This window comes from Colias croceus, chromosome 5 (assembly GCF_905220415.1).
Source record: "Colias croceus chromosome 5, ilColCroc2.1".
Lineage (NCBI taxonomy): Eukaryota > Metazoa > Arthropoda > Insecta > Lepidoptera > Pieridae > Colias > Colias croceus.
This window is the reverse complement of record NC_059541.1, coordinates 5237822-5258919: the sequence shown is the minus strand read 5'-3', so window position 1 is coordinate 5258919 and position 21098 is coordinate 5237822. Positions and strand designations below refer to the sequence as shown.

The following is a 21098-nucleotide window of genomic DNA, read 5'->3' as shown; positions in this document are numbered from 1 at the left end:
TAGTGTCTCTGCCATCTTAATATATATAAATCTCGTGTCAAAATGTTTGTCCTCAATGGACTCCTAAACCACTTAACCGATTATAATAAAATTCGCACACCATGTGCAGTTCAATCCAACTTGAGAGACAGGATAGTTTAAATCTCAAATCGTTTTAGAGAAAGCGAGCGAAGCCGCGGGTGGTAAGCTAGTATATAATAATATGTATAAGTATATAAATTATATAATTTGCTAATTATTTTCTTACAGAATACAAACAGAACAAAGATTGTCCACCATTAACAGGCATAGAGATTTTCTCATTTGGTATGGAAGTGAAATGGCCGGTATCGCTGATACTAAACCACAAAGCCATTGCTTGCTATCAGATGATATTCAGACATTTGTTTTACTGCAAACATGTGGAAAGGCTGTTATGCCGGTAAGTTTCCATTTTTTTTATTGGTAACTAGGTTTTATAAAAAAAAATAACACATGCGTGGGAATGTCCATGCAAAGTGCAAACAGTTAAGTATTTCACACACATAGGTATTCGTGTTTTCTTGAACGTTTTCTACATTCAATACAATAAAATACAATACAATAATAAATACAAACTTAACCCTTTGGCGAATTTTCAACCTTTGCGAAGCTGAGTGACAAAATTTTAAGTTTCTCATTTTAGTTATTATAAACTGTACAGTGTACCTACTTATAATGTCAGCCAGGCAAATATGTCATTTTCTAACTTACATGAAACAATAGTTAAATAAGTAAAATTTACCATTCAAATCCTTCTTCCGCTCCTCACGCTTCGTACGTATTTATTACTTTTTAAAATTGTAATGTTATTGCTGTGTGTGTTTAGTCAAATAAATTATTTCTTTATTTTCTTATGTTTCAAATATAGTCTTCTTATACAGGGTGTGGCTGTACAACAAGGTGGTGAAGCGTTTCTCGGAAGCGCGCTTATACGCAGATGCGTTCGCGTTGCGCCAGCGCATGCTGAGCTGTATACAGCACTTGCAGTACTACATGTGCGTGGAGGTGATTGAACCGTCCTGGTGTCAGCTTATACAGAGCCTGGATAAGGTATGTCGAACATTTTTAACGTTTTCATTGGTAGCCAATGTATTTTTTTTTATTTCTTACTCGCTTGTAGCACGCAGCTTCGCCCGCGTAGTCAAAGGAAAACCCGCATATTTCGCATCAACGTGGCGATATAAACTATTCTATGTGTTAAGCCTAGTGATCCTCTATGGGTGTGCCAAATTTCATAAAAATCGGTTTAGAGAATTTTTGTGTGAAGGAGTAACAAACATAAGAACTTTGGTATTTATAATATTACATAGTAATTAGAGTTAATAGGCAATATTACTCTAAAATCTAAATACTATTCATTATATTATATTCCTGTAAAGTTTCATCCAAATCTGTCCAGTACTTTTTGACCCAATTCATTACAAACATACTTCTCTTTATAATGGAAAGTATAGATGTATAAATTTATTATATTTAAATATATCTAAGAACAAACAATAATTACACTTACTCCTTTTGTGAAAGTAGTTGTTAGATGTATATTATATAAATGCAAAAAAGCCGCATCGCAATAGAGCGATTTTATATATTCAAGGGACTACATTTTGATATCTATTCTACTTTTACCCTGGTGAAATGATTGATGACCCATTCTAATTTTTTCTATTCTTTAAAAAATTGTAAGTATCTATAGTAGAGCCATTTTAATAGGCAACATTTGACAGTTCAACAAAATTCAACAACGTAACCTAGTAACGACGACATAGAATAACATGATATTTCGTTTTGATAGAACTGCACATTTGCTTAACTTTTTTCAATTATGATTACATATTTATAATAATAATCACCGATACAAGTAATTTTAAGATTTCATTTTACTGATAAACCATACTAAACATAATAAACAATTTCTGAATTGAAGAACTGACGTCGCTACAATTTTGTGTCAATAAACCTTTTTTCTTTTTAAATACCAGAGACGTTCCTCTGAAAATCGAAATCTGACATCTAGAATCGAATGCATTGATTACTTGTGAATAAAAATCATCATAAATTAATAAATTCGATTGACAAATGTTTCAAATCCGTATCGATTAATTCACTTTAATCGATGTTTTTAAGCAGGTTACCTCTCTTCGAAGATAAAATTGATAGACGTCAAATGTTGCCTATTAAATTGGCTCGACTATAAAAAGCATTTGAATGCCATAAAACCAAAATTTCAAATTTTGTAATAATTCAAACAATAGACTAACAAGATTATCCTTTTACATGATTAATATTTTGCTAATATTCTAGTATCCTATCCCTTTGTTGTTTGTCTAAAGCTAACTAAGCCATTAAATGTATTTGTAAATAAAACAAAGAAGTATATATATTTTAACTTTTAATATTAATTAGACAAACATAAAAATGTTATACATTAATACAGGCAGCTTTCATACGTTACTTTATAAAAATAAATTAATAAAACTTAAAATTATTTTAGTTTTGTTTGATTTGATGTAGATTGTTTAGTACTTATTTTCTAATGCTTGTAATACTTTTTTGAGTGTGCTTTCGATGTTTTCAATTTTAGCTCCACACTGCGAAAGTTTATCTTTTATTTCATCGAACTCAGATACATCTGTCCTTTTGCTTATGATTATTTTCGCATTTTTTACAATTTTACGATCTAACCTGTAAGTCTGACACCGCTCGAAACAACATTTTCCACCTTCAATATCTTCATAATCTTCTCCAAACTTACCTAAACTCTCAGCGTGAGGTATTTCTATCTTGTTATCTTGGTTCGGTTTAACAATTATGCGATATTTGGGCAAAAAGTTTGGAAATAAACTTATTCTCTTTGCAAACGGTTTCATGCACAGGGTTTTCGGTGTAATGACGTGCAAATCTTGTATAAATTGCGGGAACCAAGACCAACACTTCAAAGGTTTCGTATAAGATTTTCCGATGAGAACGCTTTCGAAATAAGATATTAGATTAACTCTTGAGATATGGCCAACTAATTCGGCGTCAGCTCTTATTTCTTGTGTATCACTAACTGCTAGACCATTTAACAAATTAAACAAAACAATTGGAACCATGAAAACGAACACAATAAAAATTATATGACTTGTAACTGGGAATGTACTGAACTTAATTGAACCAGCATCAAATTCGCCGGTCAACATAACAATAGTCTTGAATAGGGATGTGCCTGGATCTTCAAAGAAATCCTCGTCTTCTTCGTCTGCAGCTGCGTTTGGATTCGGTGCTATTTGATCTTCCTCAACATCTTTTCTAAATAATGTATAAAAACTTAATGAAAATGCAATAATTAATATGCAATACCAGAGAAGAAATTTAAAGAAATTCCAGGATACCGTTTTTAACATTACAATGTTTGTTGATAAGGTAGGAAACTGACCAATGAGAAGGACAAGCTCAGCTGAAGAAAGTAAAATTGCAACTGCTGATAATTGTTGTTTTGTTGATTCTTGTGCAGAATCGTAACAAACTATCCAAGCAGTAACAAAAATTAATGCAATTTCCATCCAGTTTTCTATACTTTGTAAATATCTCGTAGGTGATACAAGTAATTGAAATAGTTCTCGGATTATAAGTAATATTAATCCGATTGAGGCTCCTATGTGAGTGATAACGTTAAATGCTTCTATCGACTCCGGCTGCTTCTTTTCAACTCCGTAACCCAAAATAATGTATAGCATTAAACATAACCATAATAGCGAATAAAATGTAATATTAGCATAGAACAAGCAGCTTATTCTTTGCCATTTTAAATAAAGAAAACTTGTAATGACGGGATGTTTTAACAATGGGCGAAGCTCTGCGTTTCTTGTCATGTATAAAAGTGCTTCAGTTTCAGGAGCTAAAATAGCATCAAACTCTTTATCAGTGTTATTGTTTGATTTATCCATCAAAGGTTTGCTTAATTCGTTTTCCAATGAATTATTAGGATATACGAGAAAACTATATTTTACATGTATTTCGTAGTTTTCATCGCTCGGGCGTTCTCCGTTTGTCGTAATGCATTCGTCTAAATAGGATTCGAGAGTTTTTGCATTGATATCTGCCAATGGAGGTTCATCAAATTTGTTTCTTAGTCCCACACATGCTCCATTTCTCAATAAGTCTAAAACCGTCTCATTGTCACCATTTCGCGCCGCATAGTGCAGAGCTGTATTGCATTTGATATCTTGATGATTTACATCCATATTGATTTTGGGATGTTTTAATAACATATCCAAACAATTTTTAAAATCTACTTTTGAACTTTTGGAGCCTGAACGCATGCCTCTGATTGTAATCTGGAGAAGAGATTCACCGTTGACAGAATCAAATAAAGTGGATTCGTTTTCAATAAACATTTTCAAAATTCGATTGAAACCATTGTAACAAGCTATGGCTACTGGACGGCTAGTATTAGCCGAACATGTGGCATTAGGGTCAGCTCCATTATTCAATAATACCGTAACTACTTTTTCAAACCCTTTATCAGTGGCTTGTTGTAGCATAGTATTTATGCCGTTATTAGCTGCCAATACTGATCGATGATCATTTTTCCTGACAAGTTTATTGAAGTCGCGGATAAAATTGTCTTCCTCGTGCCTATTTAAATATGAAAATAATTTATCTGCATCTATGGCCTCGGCAATTTCAGATGTAGAGTTAAATCTCTCTACAAGATGAGGAAATGCTTCTTGTAAGTAATATCGAGCCGTTTTCCCACGAATATCTTTGTATGCGTCTAGATCTACAGGTTCTTTAGAATAATCTAAGATATAAGTAATTACTCTCTCAAGGCCTTGTTTTGCTGCGGAATAAACCGGTGTTACTCCTCTCATGTCTGGAGAATTTGCATTACATCCTGCCTTTAACAGTAACTCAACCATATCTTCACACACAACCAAATCATTGTCTCGATCATCGTCCAAGTCTTGTATTTTCTTAATCGCCATGAGCAGAGCAGTGTTTCCTTTGCATTTTAGATTCACGTCAATTCTGTCATCGTTCAAAAGTGCTGCCAGGGCGTCTTTATTTCCGCTTTCAACAGCGAAATGTATTGGTGCTGCGCCGTGAGTTTCATTTATCCGATTGACTTGCACTTCATGAGCTAATAAAAGTTTCACAAATTCTATTTTATTTGGTTCGGAAACAGCTAGCTCAAGGCATGTTTTATAATCAGGGTAAGGATAAACATATTCAAGATCAACCGCTCCATAGCCAACGAGTTTCTTGAAAGTAGCAAAATCATTACTGCGTAGAGCCGTTTTTAGCTGGGTTTGAGGATCACCCCCGAAGAGAGATCCACCTCGCGACAGCCGGTTGTTCATCTCGTAGGTATCGCGTGTCATTGCTTGTTACGAACTCGCATCTGAAAAGATAGTTTAACCAATTAGAAATTGAATCAATCTAAACAATAAAACTCTTGGGTGTCATTATTTTTGTCCAAATTGAGCGTTACAAACGATTACAATTATTCAATTGAAGTTAATTATTATTTCGAAAGACGTAACCATATGGTACTCCCAAGGGATAATAACTCGATTTGTGTGTTGCGCTTAATTCGTAAGACTATTTGTACTGTAGGTACTATGTGTCAATTTAATTAACGGGCTAAGCGCTAGTGCAAACGATCGTGTGAAGCTTCAGGTGACTGGCACAAAAAGTTATAATGTACCGGATAACCACTAATTTATAACGATTGTTTTAGTTTATATTGTCTAGTTTGCTTTTAGTAAATAACTATAGATATAGATAACAGTTAAAATTATACTGGTAAGACATCATAACATTATTAAGTCACACATGAACATTATAAATCTCAATTTTGTTACAATTTGTACTGTAAGTTCGATTGATACATTGTTTTCATAATTAAAATTAGGTATAATTATTATTAGCTGAAGCGTTTACTTCACTATAAGTCTATAAGATAGGTAACAAGATGTTTACTTGTCTTGAAATTTTGCTGTTAAATTTTAGCGCTTTAGTAAATGTGGTAAATCTAAAAAACGTTATACATTTTTGAACTTTATAAATGTTAATGAGCTCATTCGATATGGACCGTCGAAAGCTATAATGAAGGGGCAATTATTCCAAAATTCTTTTACCGCACGTGCTGCTAACATATGAGATGTGAGTAATTATTCTGATTTGCACTCTTCATCATTAATAATCGTAAACTCACATTTCCCGCTAAAATGAGTCTTATTGTGTTTGTGCTTGGTAACTTTTTATTTTAATTTGATAGCGTTCAATTAAGAGATAGGCATAGCGGAACGTTTGTTCGTCGAATTCAATTTCGAGTTTCATTATGTTCTGTCTGTAAATTTGTATATTGAATACCCGCATATTGTTTCGACTTTCATGATCGTGCCGCACTATATCGGTCGACGGCATACTTGTCTCTTCGGTCGAGGGTCGAGCGCAGTTCGGGTTGAACCATTGTTTCGTATAAAGTATATTTCGTCCTTAGCTACCTACATTTCAAGTAAACGAATTTTATTTTAACGCAATCACAATGAAAGGATTATGGAATCGAATCTCCTTTTCAATTTTAAAACTTATGAAGGACATACCCAAATAACATAACAAAACTTTATATATATTTTTTTCAATTCATCAACTTTTTTTCATACAAACGCATAAACTAAATGCGTTTTATCTGAATAATGGATATTATATTAATGTTTCACTTCCTTTCTTAAATTAGTTTAGAATCCTTGGGTGTATATCTGGCAAAAAAATTGCAGACATATCATCACGTCGAATAATATAATCAGAAGCCGTGTATCTAATACCTGTAGGAAATAAAAATAATTATGTATTTTATTCCTTTATACATATTCTACGATTGCGTCATTGGTACAGATCATCTCAACTAATAATCTCGTTATACGCATTACATAAACGTAAACACAGCAGTTTTAATGAGTCATAAACAAATATTTCACTTATCCAGTAGACCACTTGATTAAAAATAATTATCGTTTTTTACATTGATTAAATATTTATGTTTTTACTTCATACCTACATATATACAGATTAGATTAATTATTGAGACTTTAGACTTTAGAGGAACGCACGTATTTTGTGAGCTTTTAAGTGACTGTACTAGAGAAAAATTTATCTGTGATTTTTCTAGGTCGACTTTCTGTTGCCCGAACGTTATGTTATTTTTTTTTAAATTAGACGATTATTTTGTTAATATAATTTTTAATAATAACATTAACATAATAATTTACATTTCCTATCCTATGTTAAGTAACTTCCGCTATGTTGTTTGCAATTCTTAACTCTAGAAAAATTATAGCATTTATCAAGCATCTTGTTACACGTATGCTAAACCAATGCGTTATATGATATCCTGTTATGTTCGTATTACCTACAACCCGAGCTAATAAAAGGAAGTGTATCATTCATTGTCAGCGATGACCTTTTTTACTTTGTCGCTTATGTAAAGTATTTGATACTGACGTTAAAAATAATTTCAGAAAGGAAAACAATAAAGAGGTAAAGACTTTACTTGGTGATGTATCCCTGTAGATATTAAATAGCGGTAAAATTGTTAATGCGTTTGTTTATACATCTAGGCTAGCCTTTACCTCTGACAAGTGACACATACATTTTTATAGGACGAATGAATCTTATGATTATCGGCTTCATATTCGAACGATATTTTTTTTTCTTTTTACAATAGATAACTTTTACGTTTTACATAACAGTACCTATAGAATATCTACCGAAATCCAGCTTCACTTGTTTATGTTCACCCATTGGAACGGCGCGCACTGAGATACCCCATATGTTCCGTACCGGCTAAATGTGTTACAATGGATTTTGCGTCCGCTTTCGCCAGATAAAAATTCTATTGTTACTGTACACCTGTTTACAATCGAACTGAGGCATTTATAACCGCGGTGATTTATTGTCGAGCTGATCTCAAACTTTATTTGCGAGTAGTGGCAGTGAATTATTAAGCACTTTTTTCTCGTATCGATGTATTGCTTAGTAAGATTTAGTTTGATTTTTATCACAAAATTCATTGTTTACGCTCGTAGGTAGTTGAAGTAAGATGAACTCTTGAAAAATAGTTATTTTTGGTGAAGATCTTATTGCCTTATAAGCCTTAACGTTTTTAATAAGTTATTTTCATAGTCAATAAAAATCCGTCAAATTAAACTATTTTAAATACAATCTACTAATAAAGTGCTTCGTGTTATATTAATATGTTTGCTCTCATAAATGCAGTGAACGATTAATAAAAATATCTGCTAATATTAGCAACGTGATATGGTTTTGTACGGGTACATATTTGAACGAGGCGATATCTAATGGATTAAATGCAGTAATTGTTTAATCATGGCAGTTGCTATGTTTTGAATTTAAACAGTACCAAAAGATTTTCACATTTAAAATATTTATGTACCTACTTAAGTAATTTATTATTATCAGTACAAAATATAAAAAAGTCGCTCCCCCTATGTCGTCTGTTATATGCTTAAAACTTTAAAATTACGAAACTGATTTTGATGTTGTATGAAAATAGAGTGGTTCAGGAGAAAGGTTTTAGTACATAGTATCAAGTTTTCTTCAAAGCTTGCGTGAGTTGCGAAGCCGCGCGCAGAAAGCTCCTGAATCGACGTTCATCCTTTTAATTCAAACAGTTTTGATTTAAACACGTTTAAAAGTATTAATTAATACCTACCTACTCCACAACTTTTGTGTTGAAATGCAAATTAGCTAAAGTTTACAATGAAAATTACTTATGCATACATCTATCGGCAAAGACGATCGCCCCTGTTTGCACCTTATGTTTATTTTTAGTGTCGCGATATTTGATTCATACATATAAAGCTAACAGCGGTTTCTTGCTCAGATTTTAAACAATATATTATATTTTTTATATTGGGATTGTTCTCTTTTATTTTAATGTTCTATATATATAGTCTAATAAGGTTGCAGTACCTGATTGTAATTTTAATAGAATATAGTGAGTATTTTTATACGAGTTAAAATTGACACCCTTTTCAAAAATTAAAAAATACAGACAGTTATCAATCTTTAAATATTATAGAAAGGTCACTCACTAACAACTCTATTACCGGTTTTACCACATTTCTCAATAATCAATATATTTGGAATTTATCTAGATTCGTGAAGAATTCATATTATAGTATTATCCTATTATTAGGAAAAAATTCCTACTAATGTATAGTGTATAGTATCCTACGTGTATTGATGTATGGTTGTTTCTCATGTCTGGTATGAGTTATGACGAAAACAACTGAATAGATTTTGATGATACTGGGTTGTCATATAAGCTTATACTCCAGATGAACACTTAAAATATAGAAGTACTGCTTTTGTACACGGATTCATTCCAGGTGTAAAACCGAGCGCCAAAGCTTGTATATGACTGAGAGATGCATGTTTTGAAAGCAGATATTATTTAATAGATTAACTTAATATAACTCAAATTTTACAAAATAAAAAGATCAAAACTACTGAAGAGCGAGGAATTAATTAACAATTAATAAATAGTTAACAAAGATTTATCAAACTAAGAATTTTCTATACATTGAATAAGAGATAGAGCGAAACAACTTTCCACTTTAATTATTGTTGTTGCATCAATTACAGTTTCCGCTGTTCTCGTAACTAACTAGGTGCCGTACAATCGTTTGGTCTTTATTATTATGGTCGAAGCTTTACCAAATAGGACATAGAGAAAATCTGATATAAACAATATATAAATAGATAATTTATTAAAATTAAAAATAGTTACTCGATGCAATTAGGTCCAATGTCAAGTTTTTCAAATCGTATTCCAATAAATTGGAACCAAACAATTTTAATGGATGAGGTAAAATAGTTGATATCCAAATAATACTAATGTCCTCCTAGATTATTGTGGTTTGTGGTTTTCTAATTCTATTTTGTGTTTCGTCTAAGAGTCAAATTCTTCCTAAACAAATATCTATGTATCATATTATTTCCATGAAGAATTATTCTAATCTTTATCTTACATAGGTACATGTGTTAGTTTTCCTGTATTATCCCTCAGTAGCCGCCTACTTACGTATACGTATATTCAATAGCTGTAAATAACATCGGTTAAGAACGTCGGAAAACCGTTTTATCTTCTAAAAACATTTTTGGTTTAATATTAGTTATGGTAATTAGAATACTAAACTATCACACAAATTATTTTAACTACGAGTTTCTCTCGTAATTATAACGCTTAAAACTTGTTTTGGAAATTTCATAGAATTTTAGTCGTAGCGTAGCGCGATGCGATACATGATGTGATCAACATATTCCCAGAAAATTTAATAGGCTCAATTTATAAATGTAATGGCAATCGATATTTTGTTTTTAAAATACCTCTACTATGAGTGGCTCGCGTTTACGTTTTGTATTCATGGCTCCTCTGTATTAAAAAGCTACGCACCGTCGAAAATTTATTACGCAAAGAAACACATCATAAATGAACAAAACCACAACACCTAATCGAAACGAAATTACGACCGGATATAATCTCTCCGAAGAATTTCAAATAACAATTATATCTAATAAGTCAAGTCAAAAAAACATACGGTAAAAATAACCAAATTACCGCAGAGACTCGCTCTCCCAACATATCCGGTGCGTGTACAAGTAAAGACTTTAAAATAAAAGCCTTCCGTTCCGCACACATTACAATTTGGCCTCTCGTTACGACGACAACGGTAGCTGGCTTTTTGTCATCATTGTGCTTAATTTGTTTTGCCCTAAATACTATTACTTCTACTTTCTACAGATAAACACGTCAACGAATCACTAAAGGGTACTTAAGCTCACTTTAAGGCTGCAATGTCATTTATATTATTGTTATTTCAAAGCGAAATTATACGTATGATACCTACGATTTCAGAATATGTGTTATGTTTTATCTCAATGAACACCGTATCCATTAAAACTTATCTTTTTGAAAGATTTGCGTCATTGTTTCATTTTGTATCATTAATTTTTGATACCCAAAGTGATGAATGTTTATTTTGGAACCGATTCGTGCAATCGCATATGCCTGCTCCAGGTCGATTCTGCTGAACTCTCGAATCAAAGTACTTAATAGCCCATAAAGATTCATGCAAAATGTTGGATCATTTACGACACCCTGAAGTGCGATTAGTGTATACTGTTTTGAGTTTCTATTTCGGGCCGTTGGAGCGACGCGGACCCAGTTTTGTGATTAACAGTTTTTTTACGAAGATCATTGCTACATTTAAACCTACTTTTTAGACGTTTTCCATTTATCGTTACGCACGGCGGATCCTCAACATTTCGACTTGCTCGTATATTCTCTTGTATTGTTAACTGTTGAGTTTTGCTTTAAAGCTTGGTTAAGTAATATTTTTAATCTGCGATAATGTACTTCTGCGTTTAAATTAGCCAAAATATATTGGATGTCCGAGTGAGACATAGTAGACCATAGTACATAAAGCAAAGTTGATTTTATAATTATTATTCAATGCCAATGACACTTCCATATCTGGATAACATAGTAAAGTGATAAGTGTTTCGTAGCTATTTGTCCCCATATGGGCTATCGTTTATTGGTTACTGTGCCGGAAATTTATAATGTATTCGTAAAATAATCGAGAGCGTATTTTGCGTTTGACTGTGGTCCCTATTTGGTTTCACAAGGTATGTGGGTGAGGTGTAGTCATCGACCATCGGTCACAATTGCATCAATGTTTATGACTTACTGTGGTCATACCATAAACGATTTGCAAACACTTAATTCAAATGTTCCGTGTACTATAATATTTTGAATATAATATGTATATTATGTTACAGTCAGAACTTAATGATTTTGCAGTTATCAGTGGTTTTGACCGGTATAAGTTGTGACTGTAACATATACAGAACAAAGAACTCTCATAGGAGCCCTGTGTCCCTGCAGTGGGATATTCTATGGGCTGTTGATGGAGTGGTCCGCCCCGGATTTGTCCGCGGTACATAATATACAGCCAGCACTCAGGCATCACATCCAACCGTGACAGAATACTTGAAATCGGTCTAGTCGTTTCTTAGTTCGTTTAGATTATCCCGTTCAAAGAAACTATTCTGTTTTATGTTATTATTGAATTTAATGTTGCATATAGTATACCTACAGAGTACCCGAAAATTTGTGAAATGCAAGAAGAAAGTGAGATAAATCTTAACACTTAATTCAAGATTGTGGTACTTAAACAATTTAAGAAACTAATAATTATTGTAATGCTTTTTCGTCTCATGTTTACGAGAAATTTATTGATTCCTCGGTTCAAGGTGCTTACGAAATCTGTTGACACATCTACTTTATTGGATACGTTTTAAGAATATTCAAAGAAAACAAACGCATATTAAGCAAATCCGTCCTATTCGTTACGCGGAATAGTAAAGAGCGTTTTATACATAATTTACAAATTAAACTGCACAAACGGGTTCCAACTTCCAGTGGTCAGTTATGCGCTAACCGTGAGAAAACATCGGCCTATTTTTATGATATAATTATGTACTCAGATTATTGCTCGAATCAAATCGATTACTTTCCAATGCAGTAGAGCACCTTTTATGTCAGGTCGTGTCCATCATATTATGTATAGTTCCGTTCTTTTGTTGATGCAAATTGGTTGAGTGATTTGAATATGTATTTTAATATCTGAAACCAGGTTATTACAAAACATTTAGCATAATGTTCTTTACTGTTATTTAAGCGATAGTTTTAATTATGTAAAAACTATTCATTTGTTTAATTCGTAATTCAAACTTCAGTTATCTAAATCGATAATAAGTAGACAAGGTTGTCTATTTTTTGTCCAATTGCAATTTGCAAAGTTCAGTCTCTAAAATGCAATTGCAAACGCAATATCCTAACGCTAAGAAACAGTCGGTAAATCAATACGTTTTACCACACTGAGGCTAACCAGTTACAAGAACTTGACTTGATGGAAACACGACGTATATTCGATACTAACGAATGCATTGTCTGTAGTTTTAAACATTGACAGGATGTGTGGGAATATGACTATGTCGGACTCGCGCTTTATCAATTACCCCGCCTCATCCCAGTCTCGGGCCCGTATGTCCTGCATCATCATAAATGTAATGACGTCATCTTCGTCGACCTTGTTCGAGGGCTCAGTCAACACATGTATTGCTCCCAGTTCAATATTTACACCCACATATGTTAATGTCGTTGCCCAAGCTGGTAACCTTTATATTGGATTACGTTATTGTAAGGAATATGCAATTTTAGTGTTTGCGCGCAATTATCAAATAACGCTTGTTTGACTCGTTGGGCAGTATGAAAGACACAGGCGAAGGAAAAAAAAACATGTACTTTGTACTAATGGTAAAAACATGATTTACCCTATAACACTCTACCTAATCCCCAAAACATAGGCAGAAGTTTTCTGTTTAAAAATCTTAACACAACCATAGTTTTTATGAGTAATATGATAAAATCAAAGATAATCCTATTAATTAAATAAAAAAAATTGCGCATATGTACATCGCTTTACATAAAAACGCAATTTGTTTGTTTATGTAAATTTTGCGCTATTTAAAAAGGGGATCATATCCGGATAAAGTAAACCAACCTGAATATATTCACTAGAAAACACTGAAAACACACAGAATCACAATCACTCGTTCAACTTTGCTCACTGACTTTGTCTGCAATTGGTTCGCATGTCGTGCGGCCGCGCCACTCAGCCTCTGGTGTAGAGTGAGGAGTGAGGAGGCGCGCGCGCAGCCAATGAGTAGGCGCTCCAACTTGCTGATCCTGCGCTAATGGCAAACCCAATTACATCTATTGCCCTACTACGCTCGCTCCTTATATTATTATTACATTTACACCCGATGTTCTTGTTTACTTATAAGTGCATTTTGATATCGGAATGCGATGCAACCAATGTGAATGAAATACAATGACTGGAAACACGATACGACTTACCATGAAATGGTTCTTACAACAGATTAAAATGTCAAATGAATATCGATGTTTTTGTTATGCGGCAGATCACAATGCATTTTTTAACAAAATTTTGCAATTGTTTTTTTTCAGTGGGCGGAGCGGTTTTTTACTTATTGTAGGCGTTGCTTTTATTCTACGTCACAAGGCTACATTACTCATTGCTTTAGCAGACAAACGTTTCTTGTTTTGTGTTCGTACTGTATTTAAGACTTTATCCTTTTATTTTACTGTCTGAAAAGATCGAAAACGTTCTTAATAAAACTGATGATTCTGTTGCGTCACAGTATCATTAATCCGTTATTTAATAGGCTTGACCATTAATGACTCATTTTACCGAAGTGCATTAGGGGCCTTATCAGTAATGCTCCTTAATAAGGCATCATAACGCACAGGTTACATTTGCCTAATGAATGAGATCTTCGAAGAAATGCTTACTCGAATTTATTTAAGTAATTATATATTTGTGTAATTATTTAATTCAACGATTATTATGGACAGGAAATTAAGGGATTGATTAGTATAGATAATGAAATTGATAATCTGTAAACCAAATTTCATACAGTTCAGGTATTTTTCTATTAAAAAGTAACAAACATACTTTTTTCACAAACTTTTATATACGAGAAAACAATTATGCAAAAGGTAGTTGGATATTTACTAAACTAGACTAGACAATCTTCCTAGTTCTGACTCAAAAATTTTAAGTTTTCGTATCAAACTAACTACACCCCATTAGCTAATCTCAACATAATAATCAGGCAACTTCAACTTATTATTATTATGATTATGGTTTCCAGGTGAACAACGTGGACGAAGTGCTGGAGCGTCACAACGACTTCCTGGAGTCGTGTCTGGGCGACTGCATGCTGATGAGCCCCCAGCTCTTGAAGGCTGTCACCACGCTATGCCTGGTTTGCGTACAATTCTGCACATTTATACAGGTATAACTCATATAAATATAGTATCCAGGTATTATTGCATGATGCATTTATTGATATGGTGATTATTGTTGTTCAAATGAAGGGGATACGCATAGTGTATGTCATATATCTGCGATAATTTGTTATAAAAATGTTAAAATAACTTAATTATTGAAAAAAAGGTTCAACCAAATATCATTAGGAGGGAAGGTTTTGGAAAAAGGTTTTTATATGTCTTAGTATTAAGTACCTATTCTTTCAAATATTAAATGGTATTGCATGACATGGTTATAATTTTTATGTTAATTAATTGGTGTATGTTATAACCAGCTTGCATTTATTATGATTTACAACGCAGAGAAACATTATTGGCAGAGGAAGGTGATGATGATGTTTTAATATACATAATAACTATATTTATAACTTTTAAATATATTATATGTAAAGCAATAATATCTTATTTGGAGATAATATCCCTACAGCTGTAACACAAAATTGTGATGTAAATACAAAGATAAATTATTTTAATTTTTGCTTTCTATTTCTTGTTTTCAACTCTCTCCTTCTTTATTTATACTTAGTGACCATTTCTTCTATTTATCTGTGTTAGAATCTACAATAGTTGGTAATACTCATTACTTTGATCTAAAAGAGAAGATTCTATTAGAAAAATTGAGTGTCATCTGATGTCCAATATGGTAAATAATAAGACACATATATGTATTTAAAATGTTTACTCTCGAATACAGGATATTTAAAAAAATGATATTTAACTGTAAAAAAATAAGTGTTAATGAGTATAACCAACTATAACTGTATCTTATATACCGTGTCAAAACTAGATGCTTCTTATGGCTCCTAATTAAATATAATTTATTTTATTTTGTATCTTTTAACGCTACCAAAACACTTTAATTGGCTAAGGAGATGCACAAGTACTTCGTGGACGCTGAGCTTAACAGTATGCTTGGATCGACGTATGACAATACAGAGTATAGTGAGGTATATATACATACAAGCAATAATATCGTGTATGCACCCGCGTTGTGAACGCCACGTACGCACAGATCACGATCATTTGTGTGAACACGACCTATATTTTTTTCTGTATTTATTTTAATTCTACTTTTTTATATTTAATATACTATTATGTAGTATTTTTTGTGATATAGTGGTAGACAATTTTATTCAAGGGGACGGTGTTTAAGCCAACATATTTTTATTATTTGAAATAATGCAATCAAAAAAATTAAATCTGATACTAATAGAGTCAATTTTATTTTAGGTTTTTTTAAATGGTTTGTCTTTGCTGAAATTTTGTACCAGCATGTGAAGTAGCGGGCTAATCTTTATAATATATGTTGGCACCATAAATTGGATATTGATAATCTGTGGTACACACAGCGTCATCTGGCAACACTATATTTCGGGAAGACATCTTTGATTTTACATTGGTCTTATACACGGCATTCTATACAATCCTTTTCTGTTAATTACTATTTACAATTGTTACATGAAATAAAATATACATTGAGATTAATTGCTTTCTATTATACAACCCGACATACATAACAGATTGGCGACGAGGACGGAGGAAGTGGAAATTCAATACTAATAATCAAGTGAAGAACATCGTGCGTACGTCGACCCATGTGCTCCTAACACCTTTTCCTTTGTTCCAAGGGTTCCACATCCCGTGATGATAACCCGCTTCACAACCTCCTTTTTCCTTTACAATAATATACAATACATTACAAGTACGCAAAATGGAACAGCAATTGGGGCAAGTATTATCTCAAATGTTAGAAACTATTCGAGGAATTCAAGTACAACAAGCGCAATTACAACAACAATTACAAAATACGGATAAATCGGTGAGTGGAATTACATTACAACCATACGACGAAAACAATGAAAGTTTCGCATCGTATTTACAAAGGTTAGAAAATTACATTAATTTAAAAGGAGTCACAAATGATAAAACAAAATCACAGATTTTTCTGAACTGCATTGGTCCTAAATACTACCAAGTTTTACAAAATATTACAGCACCTGATTCTCCGAAAACTAAATCATATTATGACCTGATACAATTATTGAAAAACCATATCGCACCTGAACCCGGTGAAGTAGCCCAACAGCACAAATTTTGTTTAAGACAACAATACGAATGTGAAAGTATTTCGAATTATGTTGCTGGTTTAAAAGAACTAGGGGGAAAATGTAACTTTAAATGTGCGAGCTGTCAACACAGCACATTTGAAACTCATCTGCGAGTACAATTCATACGAGGTCTCCGGAGTACAGAAATAAAAGAAAGATTACTACAAGAAAGCTCATCTACAAAGGTTGATGATTTAATTAAGATTGCAATGGCGACTGAGACATCAAAAGCTGAAACAAAAGAAATGTGTTCTGGCCAAGTAAACATTAACAAAATTTCAACAAAATCAAATCATTTCAAAATTAAAACAAACATACAGCAACCTACAAAAATAAATACATACAAAAGAAAAAATATAAATAAATCATACAATTCATATCACAAGAAGAAGAGAGAAATAAAATGTTTTCGCTGTGGCAAAGAAAACCATACAGCAAGACAATGCCGTTTGAAAGATAAACTATTTTGCAAGAAATGTAAGATAAAGGGACATATACAATCGGTATGTTTCAAAGATCAAAAACAACTTGACTTAGTACAGGATCAATTCAACGAGGAAGATGAAATATATGAAATACATAAGATATTTAACAATAACATACACAGTGATAAATTTAACATAACCTTATTATTAAATGGAAAAATACATACTTTGGAACTGGATACAGGCGCTGCAGTTACTACATGCTCAACAAATTTTTATGAGAAATATTTTAGTAATCTGAAACTTAAAAATACATCAGTAAAGTTAAGAACATACACAGGAGAAATAATACACCCATTAGGAACTTGTAATTTAAATATTCAGTATAAGAACACAGTTATTGAAGGAAGAATCTTTGTAATTGACCGCGAAGTAGACACCGTAGTTGGAAGAGAATGGCTTAGAAAATTGAACTTAAATTTTGAATTAAATACAATATACAAAGAAGAACAAGACATAACAGAGAAAGAATTCAAATATAAATTACAAACATTATTAGAAGAATATAAAGAGTTATTTACAGAAGAAATAGGTGAAATTAAAGATTATCAAGCAGCATTTAAATTGAAAGAAGGTTCAGTTCCAGTTTACTTAAAGCCACGCCCAGTACCATTTGCATTGAAAAATCAAGTAGAGGCAGAAATTGACAGATTAGAAAAAGAAGGCATATTAGAAAAGGTTACATACTCACAGTGGGGTACACCAATTGTCCCCGTGTTGAAACATAATGGAAAGGTACGACTATGTGCCGACTACAGAGCTACATTAAATAAAAACCTAGAGAATGACAATTATCCAATTCCCCGAGTTGAAGAGATATTTTCAAAGCTCAGCGGTGGTAAATATTTTTGTACATTGGACATTAACCAAGCGTATTTACATATGAAGACAAGTGATGATACAGCAGAGATGCAAGCCATAAGTACATGTAAGGGCACATACAAAGTAAGAAGACTGATGTTCGGTGTGAAAATAGCACCAAATGTTTGGCAAAGATACATGGATCAGACACTACAAGGATTAGACGGTACAGCTTGCTTTTTCGATGATATCGCTTTACAAGGACATTCATACATACAATTACTACAAAGAATCCGAAAGGTATTTAATAAACTTAAAGAATGTGGATTACATCTAAACAGGAAGAAGTGTCAATTTTTTCAAAAATCAGTTACATATTTGGGACATAAAATAAATGAAAAAGGATTACACCCTACAGAAGAAAAGATAAATGATATAAAGAATAGCCCACGTCCCACAGATGTTACATCTCTACGTACTTTCTTAGGAATGATAAATTATTATCAACAATTTATATCTAAGATCTTTAACTAAAGCAGAAAAAGGTTACAGTCAGTTGGATAAAGAAGCAGCAGCTCTAGTATGGGGATTAAAGAAATTTTTTCAATATTGTACGGCAGGAAGATATTACTCATTGTAGATAATCAACCATTAGCTAGAATTTTACACCCAGAGAAAGTTACACCAGCTACAACAGCCATACGACTAGTACACTATGCAAACTTTTTAGCAGGATTTGACTATGAGATACGATTAAGGAAGACTACAGAACATGCGAATGCCGACTATTTTTCAAGAATACAATATACAGATACAACTGATAGGAATGAGACAATGACAGACGATGAAGCGTTTTACCTAAATCAAATTGCAGAAATGCCAGTTTCATTAAAGGAAATAAGAGAAGCTACAGCCACTGACCCTGAGTTACAAAAATTATACATAGATATACAGTCAGGAAGAGAAGATACAGGAAGACTATACGAATATTCGTTACAAAACAATTGCATATTTTATGGCATAAGAATTGTAATACCTAAAAAATTACAACCTCAAATATTAAAAGAACTACATACAGCTCACACCGGTATTGTGAAGATGAAGGCGTTAGCCAGAAGCTACGTCTGGTGGAAGAATATAGACATGGATATAGAGAACATGGTAAAGCAATGTAAAACATGCTGTTTAATGAAGAACAACCCTACTAAAGTACCTATACACATCTGGGAATATCCGAAAGAACCATGGAGTAGAATTCATATTGATTACGCAGGACCATTCATGAATCAATATTTTCTTATTGTGGTAGATGCCTACACAAAATGGTTAGAGGTAATACCTACTACTTCTATCACAGCTACAGCTACTATTAATATTTTAAAGAAAATCTATACTACGTTTGGCTTACCAGTTACCCAAGTATCTGATAATGGAAGACAATTTAGATCAGAGGAAATGTTAAGATTTTTAAAGGAAAATGGAATTCAAGCAAAGTTTACAGCACCATTTCACCCATCTACAAATGGTCAAGCAGAAAGATATGTACAAACGGTTAAAAATAAACTTAAAGCAATGATGAACGAAGAAGGATCTGTACAAGATAAGTTACAAAGATTTTTAATGATGTATAGAAAAACACCTAATAGCTCTACAGGGCAGAGTCCAGGAGAAATGATGTTTAAAAGAATATATAGAACAAGAATAGATTTAGTGAAAAGAAAACAAGAAGTTAGAGATTGCAACAATGAAGAATTAAAGGTAAACAAAGAGTTTAAACCAGGGGATAGAGTACAAATAAGGATGTATGATAGTAACAAATGGAAATTTGGAAGAATATTAGAGAGGAAAGGAAAATTACATTACGAGGTGGAAGTAGATGGAAAGATACATCACAGACATATTGATCAGATAATAAAGACATCTTGTTTGAGTGAGAACATTAATACACCAGATACTTACCGACCAACGTACCTGCAAGAGAATTCACCTACACCAGCTTCACCTGAAAAAGAATGCATACAACCTAGCCCTACAGTAATATTACATACAAGTCCTACTCGAAGAAGATCATCTACACAGCCAGTAGAAAGTCCAGGAAATTACCAACCAGAAAACCTTGTACCAGAAACAATTCCAGATACACATGAACCTACACCGTCCAGAATTGAAATCCGTCGTAGTACTAGGATGAGAAGACCTCCAAACAGATTGAACCTTTGAATTTATAACGAGGGAGAGTGTTGGCACCATAAATTGGATATTGATAATCTGTGGTACACACAGCGTCATCTGGCAACACTATATTTCGGGAAGACATCTTTGATTTTACATTGGTCTTATACACGGCATTCTATACAATCCTTTTCTGTTAATTACTATTTACAATTGTTACATGAAATAAAATATACATTGAGATTAATTGCTTTCTATTATACAACCCGACATACATAACAATATAAAAATGAATCGCAAAATGTGTTGGTAAGCGCATAACTGGAGAACAACTGAACCGATTTCGTTAATTCTTTTTTTATTACATTTCTTGAAGTACGAGGACGGTTCTTATGGAGAGAAAACGTAAAAATGTACCACGGGCGAAGCCGGGGCGGACCGCTAGTGCTCATTTATAAATGTTTAAAAAGCTGTTCGATTGCTTTAAGTAAAACTATTATCATGTTCTTTTCTATGAGT

General features: G+C 32.9%; 3 protein-coding genes across 4 annotated transcripts in view; 2 read left to right on the top strand and 1 right to left on the bottom strand.

Annotated features, from left to right (window-relative positions):
* Nucleotides 1-21098, top strand: part of LOC123692005 (gamma-tubulin complex component 2-like) — a 30566-nt gene that overhangs the window by 6261 nt on the left and 3207 nt on the right. The window contains exons 11-14 of one of the 2 annotated variants that reach the window (XM_045636605.1): nucleotides 250-421; nucleotides 903-1071; nucleotides 14836-14979; nucleotides 15883-15960. In XM_045636605.1, coding sequence (XP_045492561.1) covers nucleotides 250-421; nucleotides 903-1071; nucleotides 14836-14979; nucleotides 15883-15960 — 563 coding nt within the window. The remainder of the gene's footprint in view (nucleotides 1-249; nucleotides 422-902; nucleotides 1072-14835; nucleotides 14980-15882; nucleotides 15961-21098) is intronic. The other variant, XM_045636606.1, reaches the window with a different exon arrangement.
* Nucleotides 2398-13819, bottom strand: LOC123692003 (transient receptor potential cation channel protein painless). The gene is made up of 2 exons (XM_045636604.1): nucleotides 13662-13819; nucleotides 2398-5404 (listed from the first exon to the last, which is right to left on the bottom strand). Exon 2 carries the CDS (start codon nucleotides 5382-5384, stop codon nucleotides 2538-2540), a length of 2847 nt encoding a protein of 948 aa, XP_045492560.1. The 5' UTR covers nucleotides 5385-5404; nucleotides 13662-13819; the 3' UTR covers nucleotides 2398-2537.
* LOC123692018 (uncharacterized protein K02A2.6-like) lies at nucleotides 17935-20822 on the top strand. Its single transcript, XM_045636641.1, has 2 exons — nucleotides 17935-18043; nucleotides 19213-20822. Exon 2 carries the CDS (start codon nucleotides 19242-19244, stop codon nucleotides 20625-20627), a length of 1386 nt encoding a protein of 461 aa, XP_045492597.1. The 5' UTR covers nucleotides 17935-18043; nucleotides 19213-19241; the 3' UTR covers nucleotides 20628-20822.